This window comes from Peromyscus maniculatus, chromosome 21 (genome assembly GCF_049852395.1).
Source record: "Peromyscus maniculatus bairdii isolate BWxNUB_F1_BW_parent chromosome 21, HU_Pman_BW_mat_3.1, whole genome shotgun sequence".
In the NCBI taxonomy this organism is placed as follows: domain Eukaryota; kingdom Metazoa; phylum Chordata; class Mammalia; order Rodentia; family Cricetidae; genus Peromyscus; species Peromyscus maniculatus.
Genome location: NC_134872.1, coordinates 11,256,153 through 11,278,273, shown reverse-complemented (window position 1 = coordinate 11,278,273; position 22,121 = coordinate 11,256,153). Strand labels below are relative to the sequence as shown.

The following is a 22,121-nucleotide window of genomic DNA, read 5'->3' as shown; positions in this document are numbered from 1 at the left end:
CACACACACACACACACAATTTAAATTAAAACAAAATGTTGAATTAGTGCTGTGTGCTTTGGTGGGAGGACAAGAGCATGCTTGCTCTAGGCATTTTATACCAGCTCACGACTACCGTTTCTGCAAGTGAGTTTTCAAGCATCTGTGTGCACAAAGATCCCCTGAGGGCTGCTTGCCCGGGAACATGTAGATGCCCCACCTGCAGATGCATACAACTGAAGGATTTTATGCTGCACCAGATGGAAGTGAGACCCGCTTTGTTAAAAGGTTCCCTAGCAAGCCAAGAAGACACCAGTGACCTTGTCCTTGAGCAGATGTGTCAAGCACAGACTTCTTGTGAATGCTGTGCCAGGCACTGAGTGAGCTCGGGTTTGGGACACTGACCCGAGGCTCTAATCATCTAACCCAGAGCACCTGATCCTGTTCTGGTGTTTGCTGTGGCCACAGAAGCTTACTGGGGCTTTGAAACTTTGGTAGAGGTCATGGCAGTGGGAATGGGAGGGGCCGGGAACTGAACTCCTCATGGCTTCATGGTGACTCAAAATGCAGACCTCAAAGGGAATGAGGCAGTTTCTTCTTGAGCCCAACGCGAGTGACCATAGCTTAGGAACATAGACTTGGGTTGTCCGAATAACATGCTCCATATGTGCAAAGAGTTCAGTAAAGTTCTCATAGTTATAGAACAAAACAAAGTCACAAATCAAGGCACTTTTCAAATATATAATATTAGAGGAAATATCAGATAGGTTATGACAAAGCAGGGGGTCTCTGCTATAGGTCTCAGATGCTATCTATGGCACTCTTAGATTTGGGTTTGGTGGAAGATAGTGGTCTGCTAAGAATGCATTCCAGAGATTGCACATGATAGTAAAAAAGGTATTAGGTCAGAGCCAAGCAGTGATGGCTCACACCTTTAATCCCAGCACTTGGGAGGCAGAGGCGGGAGGATCGCTGTGAGTCTGAGGCCAGCCTGGCCTACAAAGTGAGTTCCAGGACATCCAGGGCTACACAGAGAAACCCTATCTCAAAAAAACAAAAGAAAAGAAAGAAAGATATTAGACAGAGGTGGGCAATGATTGGCTATTAAGGAACTAAAAGAAAGGCCAAAGAAAATTTGGCTCTGGGTCTGCAACATTCCATCTCTCCAAGACTGTGAATTCCAATCAATCAAGTAACCTTGCAGAACCTTCAGCATAGCTATGTTTCTTTTCTAGAAATTTTAGTTCACACCGGTCCCCTGTGGACCCTCTTGGACTTGTGACCACTGGCAATCCATACTCCTTTGGTCTGGTTTTCCATTACTACTCTGATAGGGCTATTATTAGACCCAGAGGTCCAGGAGGTTCTTGGTCCAGTGAAGAAATAATTCATCCACAAAGGCAGATGAGACCATGGAAAGTCAGATGTCTTTAGCCAAATAACTGAATAGTATACTTCAAAGACGGCCAGAGCTGGCTAACCTGAGAAATGGCAGCAGTGAAGGACCTTGGGTTTGTCACTCTGCAGAAGGTTTCTGTATATTCATGAGGGTGGTAGCATAGTCCTAGGGTGGATGATGCTGTTTTCCCTCTCAAATGAAGGCAGATCAGATCTTCCTTTTAGGGTATTTTCCCCATGATCCTTCTGTTAAAAAACCCACAAGGTGGGGGAAAGTGATGAAAAGTACAATGTCAATGCCACTGTAACAAGCCACCCCGCCTGAGGATGCAGACCTTCCACAGGGTTATGACAAGATGACCCCACTAGAGCCTGAGAGTTTGTTTTTAATTCTATTTATTCATTTATTTATTTGTATGCATGAGTGCTCTGTCTGCATGTACATGTGCACGCCAGGAGACGGCATCGGAGTCTATTATAGATGGTTGTGGGCCACCATGTGGTTGCTGGGATTGAACTCAGGACCACTGGAAGAGCAGCCAGTGCTCTTTAACCGCTGAGCCATCTCACCAGCCTGAGCCTGAGTTTTTGATACAGTAGAAAGAAAAGTGCTTGACTATAACAGTGCATTTAAAGACAGCTGCGGTTTCCTTGGTGTAGACGTTAGCTTCTCTATTGCTATGATAAAACACTGGCCAAACCAACTAGGGAAGGAAAGGGTTAACTTGGCTTACACTTCCACATCACAATCCATCCTTTAGGGAAGCCAGGATAGGAGCTCAAGGCAGGAACTGAGGCAGAATCTCAGAGAAACACTGCTTACAGGCTTGCTTTCTTATCTAACCCAGCACCCGTCGGCCCAGGGATGGCCCTCCCATACTGATCACTAAACAATAAAATGTTCCGCATACTCCATACTCACAGACCAGTCCGATGGAGGTAATTCCTTACTTGACCCTCCTCCTCCTCCTCCTGTCTGACTCTAGTTTGGGTCCGGTTGACAAAACTAACCAGCACACTTGGTTACCCCACGTCTAACTCCTTGCCCAATCTCAGTGCTGGTGACATGCCACTGCCTTGAACATGGAGCCTACAGACACATACATTCTTGTTACATCATCTGAGTAGAGCCAGGGGGGTCAGGGAGAAGCGCCAATCACCAGCTACTCCTGGAGCTGCTATCATAAAGTGGTTAAACAACTTATTTCTTTCTTAGAATCTTTTAAATTATTTATTTATAGTTTATGCATGAGTGCTCTGCATGTATACCCGCATGCCAGAAGAGAGCATCATATCATATTATCAATGGTTGGGAGCCACCATGTGGTTGCTGGGAATTGAACTCAGGACTTCTGGAAGAGCAGCCCTTTCATCCCATTACTCCAGTTGATGAGACCAGTGCTGGGAAAAGGAAGGTGCCAGCATAAAGGGGCTCAGGTCCCCAAGTCCACCTTTGAGGCCCTGACATTAGCTTTGGTTTACTAGAGGGGGGACTGGAGCAGGGCAAGGGAGTCGCGTAATTAAGCAATCTTGGTCACACTGTGGTCTGGTGGTTCATTGTCTCAGTTCTGGTCCTTCAAGGTGATGTCTAAGAAGCCCTGATTGCTTGAGGGGATGTAGATGAAATTCTAACCGGTCTTATTAAATAAGAAACACAGAGCCAAATACAGAGTTAAAAGCCCAAGAGATCTGAGCACTAGCGAAAAAGCCACGACCACCTTGTCTTACCACTCGCTGCATCCTTCCCCTCAGAGAGACCTTCTTCCTGTGTGTCTTGAGTTTTATTGATTTCCCATTCTGCCTTCTCATTGGCTCTAAGCCCAGCCACATGACTTCCTTGTCACTGCCTGTCTATACAGACCTCCTGGTCTCTGTGGTTGACACTGGGATTAAGGACTCAAGGGTCACCACGCTTGGCTGTGTCCTTGACCACACATAGACTCTGCCTGCCATGTGATCGGTTTAAGGGCGTGGGTTACCACCGCCTGAATTCTGTTCCTGGCTCGCTAATGACCTCTGATCTCCAGGCAAACTTTATTTATTAACATACAAATAAAATCACATTTCAGCACAATTAAAACATCACTACAAGGGGACAAGCTGGCTACCTGGAGGTGACTGCTACTTCTTAGGGGATGGAGCATCTGTCTGTCAAGCTCTGTTGCTTTTTATCTCTGGAGAGCCCCTCCCACTTTCGGAAACTTCTCTCCTGTTTCCTTAATATTTTATTTTATTTATTTATTTATTTAATTTTTTTTTTTTTTTTGGTTTTTCGAGACAGGGTTTCTCTGTGTAGCTTTGCGCCTTTCCTGGAACTCGCTTTGGAGACCAGGCTGGCCTCGAACTCACAGAGATTCGCCTGCCTCTGCCTCCCGAGTGCTGGGATTAAAGACGTGCGCCACCACCGCCCGGCTTCCTTAATATTTCTTAATACACTTTTCTTAGTTACTGTTCTATTGCTGTGATGAAAAACCCTGAACATAAGCAACTGGGGGAGGAAAGGGTTTATTTCATTCACAGTTCCATTGAACAGTTCATCATCGAAAGCAGTCAGGACAGGAACTCATGCAAGGCAGGAACCTGGAAGCAGGAGCTGATGGAGGAAGGGTCCTGCTTACCGGCTTCCTCCTCATGGCTTGCCTAGCTTGCTTTATTATTAGAACCTGGGACCACCTGCCCAAGGATGGCGACACACACACACACACACACACACACACACACACACACACACACACACACACACACAAGCTGCGCTCTCCTCCATCAATCACTAATTAAGAAAATGCCCTACAGTCCCGCCTCCTACAGCCCACTCTTAGCTAGGCATTTTCTCAGTGGAGGCTCCCTCCTCTCAGACGACTCGAGCTTGTGTCAAGTTGATGTGAAACTAGCAGACACAAGCGTGTATCCTATTTTGCTTACCCCTACAACTGTTCGGGACTTTGATGAGTCAACAAACTTGGGAGCCACTGTCCTACACTGATCTTTGGTGTCCCTCACCCGAGGTCCCTCCTACTCAGTTGTCTCCAAGTTAGCGGTCTTCAATCACTGTGAACCAGGCTTGTTTTGTTCTTTGAGGCAGGGTCTCATTGGCTGAGGAAGACCTTGAACTTCTGACTTTCTCGACTCCACCTCCCAAGTGCTGGGTGACAGATGTGCGCCATCACGACTGGCTTGTGAAGTTCTGATGATGGAACTCCGGGCCTTGTGCACCGGTTGCTAGGCAAGCAATCCTACCATCTAAGTAAGGTACATCCTCAGCACTCTCTCCGGGATTTAAAAGACCTTTTCACAACAAGTTCGAGACAGCTTGGATGCCGTTTTAACGTACCTAATAAGTGAACCAACCCTCAAAACCTGCCCTGTGGACACATACGCGGCTCTGGGAGAGAACCCACAGGACTGTTAGAGGCCCTACTTGAGGGCGGGGCAGGTTGCCGAGGGTAGGTGGCTGCAGAGCAGGAGCAACCTACGATCGCTGCTGCCAGCGGCCCTAGTCAAAGGAACTTGGCTGCACTTGAGGACACCGGCTCGGTCCACGCCGCTTTGCGGGCATCCTCAGAGCACCTCGGCGGTCCCAGCTGGCGCCCCAGGTCTTTTACTGTCCCCAATGGACCTGTGTGGAGCAGAGCATCTGAGCCTCAAAACCTGCATCAGAGTCCAACAGCTCCTTTGCTGCGCAAGCGCCCTAACTAGCAAAGAAGAGCCCGGTCTTGGAGTCTATTGAGCACGCGTGCTGGCCCGACGCTCCCGTTATACCTCCCTCGCGGCACTTCCGACAGTGCGCAGGCGTACTAAGCCTCCGCGGCGCCAGGAGGCGGGCGTAGGGCGAGGGGGCGGAGCGAGCCGGAGCCTGCGGCTGCGCACTCGTAGGCCCCGCCCCTTGGGCTCGTCTACCGTGCCTCCGCCGTAGCTGTGCAATCAAGCTCGGTCAGCGTCCAAGTTGAGTCTTCCGAGGTGCTGGCCGCGGACGCCACCGACGCACCATGGCGTCTGCTGCTCTCGGGCTGACGCCGCGCTGGGTGATGCTCCTCGGCGCCGCGCTGCTGCTGCTTCTGCCCGTAGCCTCTGCGCAGGAGCCTACAGGAGTGGGTAAGGCCCGGGGGGTGCCCAGGGAGCCTGGGGGTCGGGCAGGAGGGCGGCTGGGTCGGATCCAGGGCGGAACCCAGCCCTGGGGCTTTGCGTCCTCTGTGCTCACGCCCTCCCTTGGAGCTGCGGGGCGCCGCAGCCACTACTGGAGCTACGTCGTGCCCTAAGGCACAAAAGAAAGGCCGAGTTGGAACCGATGCTTCGGCACCTGCTTAGCAGCCGGCTGATGGGGCTTCCAACTCGGCGGGCATCTGCGTTCCTGCCTGTATCAGGTGCTGAGGCCCTGACTGTAGCCTGACTCTAGCCCAGCACTGTTTCTTGGGGGAAATCGGGGAGCTGGCAAGTTGTGTCAAGGTCTGAAGCTGAGAGAGTTGGCTCGGTCAGCTTCCTGACCTTTGCAGCGAGTGTTGATGGGGCCCCAGCCAGAGGGAGAGTATTTTTCTCAACCATGTTAGCTCAGGCTTCCTCAAGGTGTCTTTACATTCTAGCCTGGCACGGTATGTTTTCTCTTTGTGACCTTGTTTCGTGTTGTCGCAGCTCTGTTTAAGTTTCTTATCTGCTCTCAGCTCTGCCTAGGGTCTGTGACTGCAGCTATCTTGCAAAGTGTGACTAAAGGAGCTGACCCTCGCCATTCTGGGGACTTGGGGCTAGATTCCCCAGTGAGGATTTTACAGCAAGGCAGAATGCTGGAGAGAGAGAGCCTGTGGAGGCACAGGACCCCTAACCTCAGGGGTGTCTGCTGCACTGGTAGAATGCTCTAGTGAGGGGAGCACCCACATCCTCCACCTCTTGCCACAGAACATGCTCTAGGTGTGAGATTTCTGCTACTTGACATCTTTTTGTTGTTTCCGAGACAGGGTTTCTCCATGCAGTAGTTTTGGTTCCTGTCCTGGATCTAGCTCTGTAGACCAGGCTGGCCTTGAACTCACAGAGATCTGCCTGGCTCTGCCTCCCGAGTGCTGGGATTAAAGGTGTGTGCCACCACCGCCTGGCCTACTTGACATTCTATAGGAAGATGACTAACGTTTAAAACAATTTGTCTTTACAAGGATACTGCAGAAATTTAAAGAATACATCACAGTAAGCCCAAACTCATCGTTTGATTGTTGTTGTTTGGGGGTTTGTTTTTTGTTTTTGTTTGTTTGTTTTGTTGGTTTGTTTGTTTTTGTTTTGGAGACAGGATTTCTCTGACAACAGACCAGGCTGTCCTGGAACTCTCTCTGTAGACCAGGCTGGCCCCGAACTCACAAAGGTCCGCCTGCCTCTGCCTCCCAAGTGCTGAGATTAAAGGTGGGAGCTAGCACCGGCATTGTTTGAGACAGGGTCTCACTATGTAGACCAGGCTGGTCTTGAACTCACAGGTATTTGCCTACTAGTGTTGTGATTAAAGGTGTGGACCACCATGCCTGGCCACACTCACCTTTTTAGTATTTTTGTGTGCTTCATTGGTGGGTTGACATCGAAACCTGTAGTGGATTAAAGATCCTTAGAGTGAAATTCGTAATGGTGAGGACACTTGGATAGGGCTTTTGGACCCTCACCAATGGTGTGTGGGGTCACTCTCAGAGCTCCGTCTTGGAACAAGCACTCCCTAAAAGGACTGCGGTTGTCATCCTCCACGGGAATACCCAGGCACCCAGGCACGGTGGTGGCCGGTGCAGGTCCCCTGGTGGTACGTCCTTCCAACTCCGTCTGCAGAGGAACCTGCTGCCCCCCCTCCCTCTCTCCCTGAGGACACTGCCTTTGTGAACTGTACTTTATGCTAATGTATACATGCCTTCTGGGGTGCCCTGCCCCTCCTCCTCTCTTTTCTCCTTGAACAACAGTGAGGTGGCCAGGACTACTTTGTCTAAGTGTAACTCCCCTGACATGACAGAGGTGCTCTCTGAGTTCCGTCACCAGAGTGGGCACCAAGCCCTTCCAAGTTTATTCTTCTCGGGGCCACAGAAGATGGCAGCCTGAGGCTTTCTGTAGCATAGATTTATGATAAATATTTTGTTTCCTTTGCTTTTAGTCACCCCCTTCCTGAATGTAGGTGTGTCCTTTTGTCCTGAATGCCTTCGTTGACTCACCTGAAACGTCAGGGACCCACTCGGGAATGAGTCACTCTTTATTATCTTTCCATTTAATTATTAAAGTCAACGAGTCTGAAAGTTCTTGAAAAATAAGTAAATAGCACCTAAAACTGAACTCTCAATTCATAATGCCTCCGAGTCAGGATGTTCACAGTCAGCACTGAGGAACCGCAAGGACACTGCTCTTATCGCCACCGTGTCCTGTGGTGGGGTAAGAGATGCCGTGTGGCCTCCCAGAAATGGGAGCTGTGGGGCAGCAAGTTGTCAGTGTTTCCGCCTTGCCACATGAGTCTGGGAGTTACTTCAGCCAGGGTGCCTGCCATTCATGCTTTCTGGTATTCAAGATCCACCCTGCAGACGGCCTGTGGTGGAGGAGGAGGAGGGCTGGCCCTTGGGGATTTAGATTTCCTAGTAACGGAGAGGCCCAGGGTGGCCAGAACTTATGATGTGTTTCTTGGAGCTCAGTTCTTTCAGTTCTTGAGAGTGTAGTTACCAAAATACCCCGTGACAGAGATCCGGACCTCGTCATTACTGGGGCCTCAGCGTTGGCTGGTAGGAAGCAAGGCCATCCTTTCTTGTGGATGACTTTGAAAAAGAGCTGGAGAGTGGGTGTGTTTGACACACCCTCAGCTGTCACCAAAACGAGAAAGATCTCAGTGCACCCGAGTGTGGGAGAGCTGAGGGGTGGGCGGTACAGTGAGCTCATGGATGGTACAGCTATCCTGCGTGACTGCATGCTTACTCCCCCACTCCCTCCCTCTCTGTGCTTGCTAGTGTCTTACCATAAATTATCTGGTAATTTAAACATGTTTATTGCAAATTATAATCATACAGCTTGTTACTAATCTGACCAAATCATGGGAGTAAATTGTTGAGGTGGCTTGTACCCCTGCATTCTTCAGAAGCAATCCCTCCTAAGAGCGAGGATGTTCTCTGCTCAGGTAGAACATAGTTACCAAGCTGGGGTGTTAAAATGGAACTCAGCTGCTTGGTTTACTACACATTCCACACACAGATTTACCAATTTGCCTAGCGAGGTCCTTCTCTGTTCTCGACCTCTGAAACCTGGAGTCATTTTAAGTTGTTTCAATTTACATTTATAATCTCCTCAGTCTCCTCTAAGCTCCTCGGTCCATCTTTGTCTTCAGAAAACCAGTCTGTAGAGGACCTGAGTTTGGTTTTTCTTTTTTCCTTCAAGACAGTCTCAAGTATGTAGCTCTAGCTGCCTTTGGAACTCACTATGTAGAGCAGGCTGGCCTCGAACTCATAGAGATCTGCCTGCCTCTGCCTCCTGAGTGCTGAGACTAAAGGCGTTTGCCACCACGCGCCGCGCCCCCCCCCCCTCCGTCTTGCCTTTTCTAGTCTTTGTGGATAGACAGAGCTGGGACCAAGTGTGTAGTAGGGCCTGGCTGTCCCCTCAGGTCGGTCCCGAGGGGGGAGGCAAGGAGCAGAGTAGGAGCCCAGGAGCGGCCCTGCTGTGTGTGCTTATGTCTTAGTTTTGTCACTGTGTTTTGCTGATAGACCTGTGCTGTTACCCACCTAGGTGCAGCCTTTCTTGAGTGTACCTCCAGGTCAATGGCAGACCACCAGAGCCCAAGTATTGGCTTGGTTTCCTTCCGTCTTTTTTTTTTTTTTTAAAGATCTATTTATTTATTATGTATAGAGTGTTCTGTCTGCACATATCCCTGCAAGCCAGAAGAGGGTGCCAAATCTCATTACAGATGGTTGTGAGCCACCATGTGGTTGCTGGGAATTGAACTCAGGACCTCTGGAAGAGCAGCCAATGCTCTTAACCTCTGAGCCATCTCTCCAGCCCTCCGTCTTTTTGAGGCAGGATCTCTGTGTAACCCAGGCTAACCTGGAACTCTGGAACCCCAGGCCTCAACCTTCAAGTGCTAGGCTTTACATGTATGCTCCACACCAGTTTTTCTTTTGAGATAAGTTTTTCCTTCTGTGAAATAAGAAAGCTTAAATGTACCTCTGCATAAGTTTCCTCATGTAACACGGCTACCGTAGATGCAGACTGCACCCAGCAAGCCGGTGAGCCAAGCATCTCCCCTCTAGTGTGGCCCCGGAAGTACTTGTTCTCACTCTCGGTGGGTGAGTGCCTATTGTGTAGAACTGCTTGGCTTGGAAAGGTGATCTTTGGTATATAAAGCTTCTTTTAGCCTACATGGTGTTGCTCACTTTCATTTATTTTCCTTTTCTTTGTGCCTTGAAGTTGCTCCCCGGTATAGATACTCCAGCCTATCTGTCCATCCTTCTAGAAGTGAACCTCTGGGCTGTTTCCAGTTGGGTCATTGTGGATAGAGTTGCGGTGAGCTTGCCTGCACAGGACTTTCTGTGGGTGTGTCTTCTGATGTCTTGAATAAGATACCACCTCTAATTCGCTTGCTAGCCGTAGGAGTGGCCATTTCTAAAGATGGCTGAGCCAGCTCCAAATGTGCATTCTTGTTGCTGTGTGTCCCTGGTCATCACTATAAATTCAGCCTTTCTTATGCATGCATTTCCTTGCAGTTTTAATTAGCATTTCCCTGGCAACCTCCTTTAATTTGCATCTCTCCCCCTCCCCCCAGACAGGGTTTCTCTGTGTAGCTTCAGTGCCTGTCCTGGCTCTCACTCTGTAGACCAGGCTGGCCTTGAACTCACAGAGATCCGCCTGGCTCTGCCTCCTGAGTGCTGGGATTAAAGGCGTGCACCTCCCCGCCGCCGCCTGGCTGAGTGCAGTGCTCTTTTTCAAAGTGTGCTTGTTTTAAGGGATGGTGGGGAGAAGTAGTGGGCCCAAGTTGGATAGCATGAGAAGAAATACTTGATTTATATGCTCCTTCTGTCCATTTGATTTGTTTGAGGTCAAGGCTGATAGCTGTATAGACTTTGACCCTTTCCTGAAAACAGTGCTGTGGGTGCTGGCAGGTGTCCCAGGTGCTCTGCGTAATTAGAGCAGGCTGACACCACCTGTCTTCTTGGGTCTGGGGAAGCTTGCCCCGGGGATCTTGAGCTCTAGAGGGAAGTTTGCAAGCTTGGCTTTGGCTCTGGCATGTCCCCTTATGGCTGTGGTCTCCTGCTCACAAGAGCATGCCGATGGCAGTAGGTCTGGGCAGGTTAGTGGTTGCACAGTTTTATGGTTCACCTGTAGAGGAGAACTATAAAACACGGCTTGTTGTGTTTGGAATCTTCCTTCCCAGAAGGTTCCCTGCAGGTAGGGCTGTGGAGTGAATGGCTCCCCTGGTGTCTTGCTTGCAGCAGGAATAAGTTGAGTGCCTTGAAGCAGGCCAGTGCCAGCAGAGTCTTGATCATCCCTGGCAGAGGTTCACAGCACCAATGTCTTCTCTACCCTTCAGTGATACCTTTGTCTCTCCTGGCAGGTTGTTCTCTGTACACAAACAGATCCTGTGAAGAGTGCCTCAGGAATGTCTCGGTAAGTAATGTGGTTCAGACCCATGCCCTCAAGTCCAAGGCGGCGTATGTGTTTGAAGCACTCTGTCATTTGGGAATTGTTAGGTGCTTTACATGACGGTCGTTAAATACTATTCCAGCTTCTCTCAGGCATCTGAAGCCTTCTCGTGACAGGTGCAGGCTCCATCTAGCACAGCCAGTATCCATGACTTGGGTAGGCAGTGTGGAGGATATATCCTTCTTGAGCTGCTTGGGACAGTTGGGTAACATCTAATATGTCGGCTGGGACATATTAGGTGACTAGGACTGCTTGCCTCTGACTAGGTCTTCCCTAGAGGGCCATCCAACCTTCAAGACCAGCTGGGGGCTGGGATAACAACTTATACATACAATGACAGGTACTTGACAGGCAAGGACAGGGCTTGAAGGCACACTCAAGCATGCCAGCATTCTTCCTTCATGTGTGTACTGCTGTGGGGTCACCTCCTATGGTCCGTGAGAGAGCTCTGGGCCATGTGGTCCCCTGGGAAGACCCAGCCAGCATGTTTACTCTTTGTCCTGTTCTTTAATTCCCGTGTGCCCTCGAGTCAAGGTGGCTGCTATTCTGGAGCAAAGTTCCCTAATCTTCCACTCTGGGAAGTGGGCCTAGGACTCATGAGGGTGCCTTCTGATGGCTCATCCTGGGTGTTGATGGATCAGACATTCATCTGCCCTCCTGGGAGAAGCGGACCAGCAGTGGGAAAATAGCTTCACAGCAGAGATCTCTAGGTATCCTGTGAGGATGCTCAGCTTCTCCAGTGTGGTGGCCTGCTCTTTGGCGGGCCTGGGTGCTGCTCCTTGAGGCTGAGGAGTCTGCTTGGGCATGTGTAGCCCAGTGCTGTGAAGCTTATCTTGGAAACCTTCAGGGAGGAACGGAAGTGGAGCAGCAGCTGATCAGAAAACAGTCTTCAGCGGCTTCCTCCGGGGACTCCAGGGGGCTTCATGGCACCCTGGGGCTGTGCAGTTGTGTGTCCCTCCCTGACAGTGGGTTAAGGACAGTACAGGTCAGGGTGGTGCTTCCTCTTGGCTTCCTCCACAAGACAATAGGAGAGTCATAAAAGCAGCAGTACCCAAATAACCAATAAAAGTATTATGGGAAAAAAAAAGAGCTTTTTAAAGTGACAGCAGTGCAGATCTGAGACATGTCTTGTCACTTGGGGAGACTCTGGTGGGCAGTAGGAGCTGCTGACTAAAAATGAGCAGCTGCTCCTACCTCAGTACTCACATTGGTAGTTCCAAATCTACTACCCCAGGGAGGAGTGATTTCTTGACTCTTTCTAGGTTCTAGTTTTTCCTCTAGGAGGTTATATCAGCCATAAAAAAAAAAAAAAAAAAAAAAAAAAAAAAGGCAGCTTTTGTTGTACTAGCCTTAGAGCCTCATTACCCTGGGTTGTGTGTGGTGAGGACAGAGTCCAGAGAGGGACCTGCCCAGGTCACAGTGGGTTGGTCAGGTCAGGTAGAGCCTGAGGCCTGACCCTGCTCTGAACCCGGACGGCAAGGCTTCAGTAAGGTAAGGTGGAGAGGGCCAGCCCAGGCCCAACCAGCCTGCTTGGAGACAGGGTTCTGGGAAGACATAGACCCCTGTAGGCCTTCAGAGGACCAGTGGGTTCCTTAATGTGCTGTTCCTTAATGCTGCAGAGTTGTTCATGGGCCCCTTACTTAGTTAAAAAGACTAGAACAGCACACATTACGAGTGCTGTGTTCTCACTGGAGCTCGGAAGGTTAGACCTTGTGACTTGAGCCCTTTTTTAAAGTGGAAGAGTGGCCAGAGATAATGCAGGACAGGACCCCTGGGGTGGAAGATGTTCTCAGTAGCAGGCTGGGCAGGACTCTGCTGCTGTTAGCCACACGGTGCCAGGAACCGCTGTGAATACACAGTGGACATTGTACAGTAGCCTACTCCAAATTGAGACTCAAACCTGGCCTTTAATCTTGTTGAAGATCCAGTGAGATGCTCACTCGGAAGAGGTGTGATCAGAAAGATGTCCTCTTGGTTGGCTCCGGCAGGGGCTTAGACAAGAGCCCCCTGGAGGGTCTCCTGCTCTCATCCTTGGTTGCGTCATCCTTCAAAACCAGACTCAGTGCAAAATAAAGATGGAGGCACAGGACCTCCTACAGTACTGACTCCCCCGAGTCCCCTCATCTGCTCAGCAAAATACCTCAGGAGCACCTGCCTGCTGAATGCTCAGGTTTCCCTGTCCCGTGTCTCCGGTGCTCAGTGAAGGCCACAGTTACCCGACTTCCTGCCCAGTGTGGAAAATGCACTGCACAGTGTGAGGAGACGTGCTGTGGGAGGAAAGCAAGCCGCGTTGTTTTTCCCGGAATGGGGGCTTGGGTGTGGTTGTTTTCAGGGCAGGCCTCCTTGAGAATGTGAGGGAACCATTCTCAGGCTTGAGGAAGAGGGCTCTAGAGAAAATAAGCAGGCTTCAAAGTCCCCAAGAGCCGGGCGGCTTTGAGGTCTATGTGGCTCTGTGGGGTGGACAGGGATGCCAGCCACCGTGTTGGACATTGACCAAAGGATAACAAGGATGAGTAGGAGGATTTGGAGGATGCATAGCTTAGATCCATCCGTCTGAGGGAGATGGTGGCGTGGGTGGCATTGAAGGCGGGGAGGTGGTCCTGCCCTGGTCTGCTGAAGGTCTCCTGATGCTGGTCTCTTTCAGTGTCTGTGGTGTAACGAGAACAAGGCATGCTTGGACTACCCAGTGAGGAAAATCTTGCCCCCTGCTTCTCTTTGTAAATTGAGTTCTGCTCGCTGGGGCGTGTGCTGGGGTAAGTTGTTTTCATTTACTTCTCGAAAAAGCAGTGGGTTTTGGTGAATCTGGGACTTGTGCTCAGTCAGCGGAAAAGTTACTAGGAAGCTACCAGGAATGTTGCTGTACTGTGACTCCCAAGGGAAGAAGCAGGGTGTCCTGTGATGGTCTGCTGTTTGGCAAGCAGCCAGGGACCTGGAGGGCACCCGCGGAGAGAGTCACTAACCACAGCACTGCACAGCCCACTTCGTGGGGGTGGGGAAAGGGCTCGGGTAAAAGCCTGTTTTTAATGTTCCTGTGTATGGTGTGCTACCTGCGAGCCTGCGTGGATTCCCTCCAGCCAGTCATCCTCGACCAAGGACCCTGTTAGCCCAGATACCTGTCTGTGTGTGTCTGTGGTGGCCGTTTTCTCCCTTGAGGGAAATTAGCCCTATGTGGTTCGGCTTTCCCTTTAAGTATTTTGCTCCCCGGAACTCATTTTCCTGTATGAGCTGTTTACCTTTTGTGGTGGTAGGTTTGGGGCTGCGCAGGCCTCCTCCAGCCTGGTGAAGGAGCTGATGTTTCTCAGAGCACTGGGGATAAGGGGGTTGTTGATGGTTCCTCGTGTGTTTGCATCATGGATCCACTGTCCCTTACATCTTGTTTAGCTCTATCTATTTAAAGACGACCTCAGGCTCAGAATCTGTCAGCCTCCACCCAGAACAACTTGGCTGTTGTAAAAGCAAGCCCAGGGGATCCAGAAAGCAAGGAGGGCTGATACCCTGTGCCTGTGTGGTGTGTCTCTGTCTGTCCTGACTCAGGAAAGCCTCTGAGGTCTCGGCACTGCCCACCACTGTCTCCTGCCAGTGCTCTTTCCTGGCCTGGGCGTTGGCTTCTGGAGCACTGATTGCCACTGAGGCCTCGCCCATCGGTGTGTGTCTGTGGGTTCCCAGAGAACACAGAGAACAATCCTGGAGCTTCTGGAAGTGTCCCCTCCCCCCAGGTCCTGAGCTGGCCGTCACAGAAGGAGTCTTGCTTTGTGCTGCCTTCTCCACCTCTGCACTCAGATGGCCCAGCCTTAACTGTTTTTTGCCCGGCTTACGGCCACGTCACCTCATCCGTTTGCATCCCTCCAAGCATTGGGGATGTCTGCCCGCTCCGGATCCTTTCGGCAGAGAGGGCGTTTTACCTTCGACTCGTTGGGTGGTGTGTGGAGGATTGGGAGCTGTTGGCCTGGCGCTGATGACTGAAGATGCTGAGCTGTGTCAGGTGGTGGGTGCTCTCGTAATTGTCCTGTGCGGTGCAGTTCCCAGCGCAGGGCAGATGGAGGTGCATGTGTGCTCGTCAGCATGTGTGCTCACCAGCACGCATGCTCACCGCGTGCTGCCAGCAGAGTGGGCTGGTGGCTGCTTCCCAGCGAGCACACCGTTGGTTACTTCTCAGGGACTGATACCCACCCACTACATGGGAATACAAGCAGTTGGGCCTGCTCTTGTGATCAAGGGCCTTGTCAGACTGGGTTCCTAATCCCCTGAGCAGAGTGGCACTTGAGGTTAGCCCACTTAGGTTCCTGGTGTCACCATAGGTCCCAGGGGTTTGTCATGATTGGAGGCCTGCACCATGGACAGTCGGCCCTTACAAATAATTCCAGAGTCATTGTTTTCCTCCGGTAGGAAAGTGGCTATAATTTTTATTCAGGGTTTTCATTGTAGTGACTTTGAAGTGTTATGTTGTTCATTTGCGGAGAAATGGTCTTTACATGTTGATCTTTTGCGTTGAGCAAGGAGTCACTCATTCCTCTCAGGCCACGTTTGCACGTGGGTAGCAGTTGTTGAGTTTCTCTGTAGGGTTAACAGGTGCTCACAGACTACTTTTTCCATCATGACAGGATTTCTGCTTCATCTGTAACTGACTTGAGTTGCTTGTCAGAGAAGCTGTGGGAGGGAGGAGATTAGATTCAGTTAGATCCAGCTGTCCTGATGTTCTCACTTTTTAGGTTGACTTACAGAATTCTATAGTCCAAAACTACCACCTACTGATGGCGGCCATTGAAGGCTCCTTTCTAACCACACCAGTTGCTGCCTTTTGCACTTTCAGGCTAGGCACGGGTGGGTAGACACAGGGTTAGAGCTCAAGGCTGAAGCTGAAAAGGAGTCTGGGAGCTGAGTACAGTCCCCTGCGCTGAGGCTGCCTGGGGGAACCCAGGAGCTGGTCCTCAGCCTCCCGGAGGCCTCCTGTTGCCCAGCTGCACAGATGCCTCCCTGGCCCAGCAGAACCTGCAGCGGACACCTGGACAGCTGTGTGTTCTGAATTTCTCTTAGAGATCTTTACATGAAAAGCAGTCAGAGTCGTTGGGTTGGGTGCCCACCTTTAATTCCGGCACTCAAGGCAGAGGTAGGCAGATCACTGAATACGAGGTCTGTCTGGTCTCCAGAGGGAGTTCCAGGACAGCCAGGACTACACGGAAAAGCCTTGTCTCAAAAAACTGAAAAGTAAAAGTAAAACCAGTCAAGACTTTTCTACTACCCCAGTCGAAGCAGAGCCAGTTCAGAAGAACCTTAAAATGTATTTTCAGTTTGTATCTGTTTCCTGAAGGTTGGCTGTACCAGCATGTCATATCACTGAGTGACACTGGTCAGCCATTTTCAAATACCAGGGCACCTGTAATGCTCGGATGTACGTGTGTTGGTGGTCAGGGCGCTTCCCCTTCTATAGGTAGCACTAAGGAGTCAGGAGGTCTTGGGAACAGACACAGGTGACCTCTTTCCTTCTTTCCGTCTTAAGTGGGGGGAAAGGGCTGTCTTGTCTCCTTGGTTTGCTGTGGCTAATCCAGAAATTGTAGGTTGTAGACACTGGTTGAAAGGAGCCCTGTGCCCAGGGCCCTGTGTTTAGGGCTGCTCCTGGGACGAGCCGTGGGACCCTGTGGGTGGGTGGAGGCAGGTCACAGGTTTCAGCTTTGTGCCTGGACTTGCAGTGAACTTCGAGGCCTTGATCATCACCATGTCAGTGCTCGGGGGCTCCGTGCTCCTGGGTATCACTGTGTGCTGCTGCTGCTGCTGCCGCCGGAAGAAGAGCCGGAAGCCAGACAAGAGCGATGAGCGGGCCATCCGAGAACAGGAGGAGAGGAGGGTGCGGCAGGAGGAGAGGTGAGGCTGCGCTGGTTGCTAAGGAGCTTGCCTCTGAGTTTGCAGCAGAGAGGCCATGCATGGGAAACAGCAAGGGTTATGAGTCACATGCTTTCTCCATTTCTAAGAATGTAGCACGTGTTTGTTGTCCAACATTTTCTGGCTGTAGTTAAAAGAGAGGCTCGTGGTGGTCACTGGCTGTGTGTCTCAGACCTCAGGCTACCTGGCCTGCCTCTTCCACCGGTAGAGGAGGCGGGCAAGCCTGTGCTACAGTGCTCCTGTACTGGCCAAGGCCCAGCCTTGGGTACTGCCATTCCAGCCCCAGCCCCCAATGATGAAGTAACCTGACTGCTGTTAGAGACACTGGCTGGTGCCCACTAGTTCCCGGAGCACTGAATTCTCCTAATGTGTGCTGGGGCCTCGTGCTTGGAGGCAGGTGATGATGATGCTCTCAGCTCTCAATCGGGTACCACTAAGCAAATGTTAGCAGTTGCCTTTTCCTGGTCACCTGATGCAAGCCTTTCACCCATCTGCATTCTCTTCAAAAGAACTTTAAAAGATCACAGTATTAGACATTTGAATTCATTTTTTTGGTTTCTTCTTTTGTGGGGGGAAGGGTCTCACTCCAGAGCCCAGCCTGACCTTGAGTCAGTCTCAGTCTCGTGAGTCTGTCCACCACGTCCGGTTAGAATTAGTTTATGGAAAAGACTAGAAGGGCCATCAGAGCAGCCTCAGCAGACAGACTTTGCAGTCACCCCGCTGGTCAGTTGGTAGCTGTGGCCTAGTGGCCACAGTCACCCCACCTTCTCTTGGGGAAGCTTGTAGAAAGTGCTGAAGGAGCTCCTAGCCTTGGCTACAGGAAGTGAAAGGCCTGGGAGTTTGAGATGACCTTACTTGTCTGTCATAATTTGATGCAACTTGGCATTTTCTGTATTTTTTTAGGCGAGCGGAGATGAAGTCAAGACACGATGAAATCAGGAAAAAATACGGTAAGAATGAGAAGTGTCTCTCTTGACCGGTTGGGATCTGGGCAGCTGCAGTTCTTCTGGAGACAGCAGCTGTGCAGTTCCCAGGGCACCCCAAAGACTGACCGTACTGAGTGCCTCAGAGGAGGAAGGCTCTGCAGGTTTTCAATCTCAGCCACACGTTTTCTTTGATACTCACAAAGAATAAAAACTTCAGGAGGGTCGCTCGCTCGTAGCTGTTGGTCCATTTGGTTCTGTGAGTGTCTGGGCGGTCTCTGCGGTCCTCTCTCTCCTGTGTCTCTTTTTCTGTCTTCTGATGGGGTCAGAGAAAGGCATTGCCATCCCTCCCTCGCCACTTTCTGGCTGCAGAGACTCTGGGGAGTGACTGAGAAGGAGCCAGCCTGATCATAGGTGCCAAGTGTAAGCCTGTTTGGTTCAGTCGGAGTGAGTCAGAAACCCTGGCTCCAGCATCACACACTACCCTGCTTGTGGTCCCGGTTAGTTGCTGCTCCCAGCTGGTTCCGAGCTGGTTTTAAAGCTCAGAAAGGGCACGAGAGCTTTCTGCCTGGACTTTACGGCTGCGGGGTGGGTGCTGCTGGGGTGGACAGCTCACCCACTGAGACAAGGGGCCTTGGGCTGCGTGAAGGCTCCAACTGTAAACCCACATTTTTGGCCTTGAACCAATATAATTTTTTTGGCAGGGTTGGGGGGTTCAAGACAGGGTTTCTCTGCATAGCTCTGGCTATCCTGGATCTCACTGAGTAGACCAGGCTGGTCTACTCACAGAGATCCACCTGCCTCTGCCTCCTGAGTGCTGGGATTAAAGGTGTGTGCCACCAAAGCCCAGCTTAAATCACTATCTTTTTTTTTTTTTTTTTTTTTTTTAGATTTATTTATTATTATGTATACAGCGTTCTGTCTGCATGTATATCTGCAGGCCAGAAGAGGGCACCAGATTTTATTACAGAAGGTTGTGAGCCATGTGGTTGCTGGGATCGAACTCAGGACCTCTGGAAGAGCAGTCAGTGCTCTTAACCACTGAGCCATCTCTCCAGCCCCTTAAATCATTATCTTAATGGGAGAAATCTGTGAAGAAAATTTTAAAGTCTTACCCAAAAATATGCATTAAAATTATTTCATTTATTTATATGTGTGTGCACGCATGCATAAATGTGCTATTGTGCACATACGGAGGAGGTCAAGGGGATGCCATGTGGGTTCTGGGGTCGTCAGGCTTGGTGGCAAGGATTTTACCTGCTGAACCCCATCTCACCAACTCCTAATATCTGTGAGTTCGAGGCCTACCCGGGTACAGAGTGAGTTCCAGGAAAGGCACAAAGCTACACAGAGAAACCCTGTCTCGGAAAAAAAAAAAAAAAGAAAGAAAAAGAAATGCAATTTGGAGGTCATTTTTTTATATAAGGAGACAGCATATTTGTGATGCTTCAGGATCTTATCCACTGGGAACATTCTTATATCACTGTGTGTGTTAGCTTTCCAGTGTTGACAAAATGTTAAACATCTTTAGGGAGGAAGGCTGTGTTTTGGCTCTCAGGGTCACAGGTTTCTGTCCAGGGTCCGTTGCTGTGTCCTGTGGTGAGGCAGAGCATGACAGCTGTGAAGGAGTTTGGGGAGACAGCAGCCGGAATAAGGAAGACTCTTTGAGGACCTACACCCTCCAGCTGGGTCCTTATACCGTCTCCTGATACTGCCGGCAGTTTAAGAATCCACAAAAGGGCCGGGCGGTGGTGGCGCACGCCTTTAATCCCAGCACCTGAGAGGCAGAGGCAGGAGGATCTCTGTGAGTTCCGAAGCCAGCCTGGCTAGCCTGAGCGAGTTCCAGGACAGGCTCCAAAGTGACACAGAGAAACCCTGTCTTGAAATAAAACCAAAAAAAAAAAAAAAAAAAAAAATCCACAAATGGAAGAGCCAGGCATGGTAGCACATCCCCTCCATCCCAGCATGCAAAGAGAAGCAAGTGGATGTCTTAAGAGTTAGAGGCCAGCCTGGTCTACACAAGAGATGTGGGAGCCTGCTTAGAATTAACTGTGGTTAAATCTTGATGTAAAACTTGGCAGAATACTGGTTTTGCCGCTGGTTGTTTTTGCAGGAGTGTGGTGAGCAGTTTTGTTTTGTTTTGTCTTTTTCTTTGTTTGGTTTGGAGTTTTTGAGACAAGGTCTCACTATGTAACTCTGATCGGCCTGTTCTCCACTGGTAGAACAGACTGGCCTCTAACTCACTGTCTCTGCGTCCTGAGTGCTGGGATTAAAGGTGTGCAAGCCCAGCCTTTTGGTTTGGTTTATTTTTCTCTTTGAGACAGTTCCTTATTCTGTAACCCAGGCTGGCCTCAAACTCACAGCAGTCCAGTTCTAGGATTATGGGTATAAGCCAGAACACCCAAGGCCATATATTGCTTTTGTGAGTTTTGTTTCAGTTGAGTGGGTGAAGTTGCAAGTTAATTTTTTTTTTCCTCCCTCAGGTCTGTTTAAAGAACAAAACCCATATGAGAAGTTCTAAAGCAGCTGACGTATACTTGCAGCAGATCTTGCAGTCCCAGAGTTTCCTGGGAGTGCCCTCCTGAGCATAGCCTACGGAGACCTTACCACTACAACCACCCATGACCCGGGTCATCCATCCCTCCAGCTTCAGCACAGGCACCAGAGTGGCCTTGAGAGGACAATCCTGCTCTTGTTCCCTCTATCTCTGTATGTAATCACCTGAGACGTTAATCTTGGTGACGACCTTTTTTGGGGGAGGAAATGTACTCGGTCCCCACAGTACAAAAGCCGGCAGCCTGAGGCGCTGACTGGCCCTGAGTGGCCTTGATGCAAGAGTAACATTGTAACAAATGAAGTCATATTTACTTTGTTATGACAAGAATTGACCCACCATCCCTGCTTTCCCAAGGCTGTGTTGTGACGGCAAGCCTGTTTCTATGACATGTCATTGTCCCCCCAATCTGGTATCCAGCTATATCTAGTAACACAGGCGTGTATAAAGTCACCCGAAGTCTTTAGTCCCTCAGGAAACAGTCTTACCAAAATCTTTCGTGAAAAGTCCAGGCCTTTTCTTGGATGGCGTTCTTCAATTGTCTTTAATAGACTGAGAATCTTTTCCCTCATGGGAATTCTGAGTTGTGAATTCAGTTTGATTCTCCTGTGATTGCTAAGTCTTCTGCCTCAGGCTTCTCCAGCTGTGGTGATGCTTGGGGTCACGTGTCCTCAGAAGGGCTTTTGTGCAGCTCTTGGACATCTCCCCTCTACCTGTCAGGCTGCCCAGTTGGTCCTGTGTGCATCATGAAGGATGAACAGCTTGTCCACTGGCCAGCCCATCGGGGAAGCTAGGAGGACCCCACCCTGTACTGCCTACCCGGAAAACTGCCTGAGCAGACACACCCACCCACCTCACTTCCCACCCTGCTTCCAGCCATGGTCGGCTCCCTGTGCCTGACACAGCTTGTCACGGCACACGAGGGTCCCCATGATTCCGGAAATCCAAGCTTGTCACTTAGTGTCACGAGCTTGATGGCAGGGTAAGGAGGAGAGCCAATCCCCCTGGGAATACCGCCAGCAGATGAGGTAGCCTTACTACAGGCTCCCTCATGCCTGGACACCTCACCTAGCAGCTCGGGAACCCTTTCAACTCTGTTAGTCTGTCCAGGGATTACCATTTCTCCCCTCCAATTTTTATAAACGAAGGGAATGACCTTCACCACTCTGGAGTCTTACCGTTTTTCTGCCTTGTTAGGCATTTGATGTCACTGAAAGCATTGTCAAACATTTCTTAAGTATTGTAGCAGCCACTGAGATTTGCCTTCCTACTGCCTGTTGATAAGGAATCCTCCTCACAGGCCCTGATGAACTTTGTATTAATATGTAGCATGTGTAAATCATACCTTTTAGGTTGCTGAGCTGATGTTAGAGTGACCAGCTGCTAAATGCAGAGTATTTAATTCTCCGGGGTAGAAATGCAGCAAGTGCTCACGGGACTGCCTGGTCTGTGCCCAACTCTGAGCAGCACGAGGAGCAGCCACAGACCTCCGCCCCAGACCGTGACACCCAGTGCCTTACTTTTTAACCACTTTCCAATAAAATGGTTGGATACGGCTTTGAATTCTCCTCTGTGTTTTGTCTTAAGGGTGGGCTGGGGCTGTGAGCTTTCCAGTTACGTCGAGCTGCTGGGCTTGTCCTGTGAACTGGGTACCGTGCCCCACAGGGGCTGAGTAGGCCAGTCCCGGAGTGGCCAGCACTCCCTGCCCTCAGTGTAGAAAGGTCCTCATTGTCACCCTGTCCAGTCCCACCCCACCATGCTCAGTCTTCTGC

The 22,121-nt window shown here is 50.3% G+C and overlaps 1 protein-coding gene and 1 long non-coding RNA gene across 2 annotated transcripts; one reads left to right on the top strand and one right to left on the bottom strand.

Moving 5' to 3' along the window:
• Window positions 1-3,866: 3,866 nt before the first annotated feature.
• On the bottom strand, window positions 3,867-4,514 carry LOC143270043 (uncharacterized). Its single transcript, XR_013046903.1, has 2 exons — window positions 4,378-4,514; window positions 3,867-3,970 (listed from the first exon to the last, which is right to left on the bottom strand). It is a non-coding gene; the product is annotated as an uncharacterized LOC143270043 (long non-coding RNA).
• A 7-nt stretch (window positions 4,515-4,521) lies between these two features.
• Pttg1ip (PTTG1 interacting protein) lies at window positions 4,522-21,912 on the top strand. The gene is made up of 6 exons (XM_006989396.4): window positions 4,522-5,469; window positions 10,907-10,959; window positions 13,640-13,748; window positions 16,683-16,854; window positions 17,776-17,822; window positions 20,279-21,912. Exons 1-6 carry the CDS (start codon window positions 5,364-5,366, stop codon window positions 20,314-20,316), a joined length of 525 nt encoding a protein of 174 aa, XP_006989458.3. The 5' UTR covers window positions 4,522-5,363; the 3' UTR covers window positions 20,317-21,912.
• Window positions 21,913-22,121: the final 209 nt, after the last annotated feature.

Bases quoted from the DNA above. Each gene is read 5' to 3' on its own strand.
- Pttg1ip (XM_006989396.4), top strand. From the start codon at position 5,364: ATGGCGTCTGCTGCTCTCGGGCTGACGCCGCGCTGGGTGATGCTCCTC. The intron at 13,749-16,682 runs GTAAGTTGTTTT...CTGGACTTGCAG, and splicing joins TCGCTGGGGCGTGTGCTGGG to TGAACTTCGAGGCCTTGATC. The intron at 16,855-17,775 runs GTGAGGCTGCGC...GTATTTTTTTAG, and splicing joins AGGGTGCGGCAGGAGGAGAG to GCGAGCGGAGATGAAGTCAA.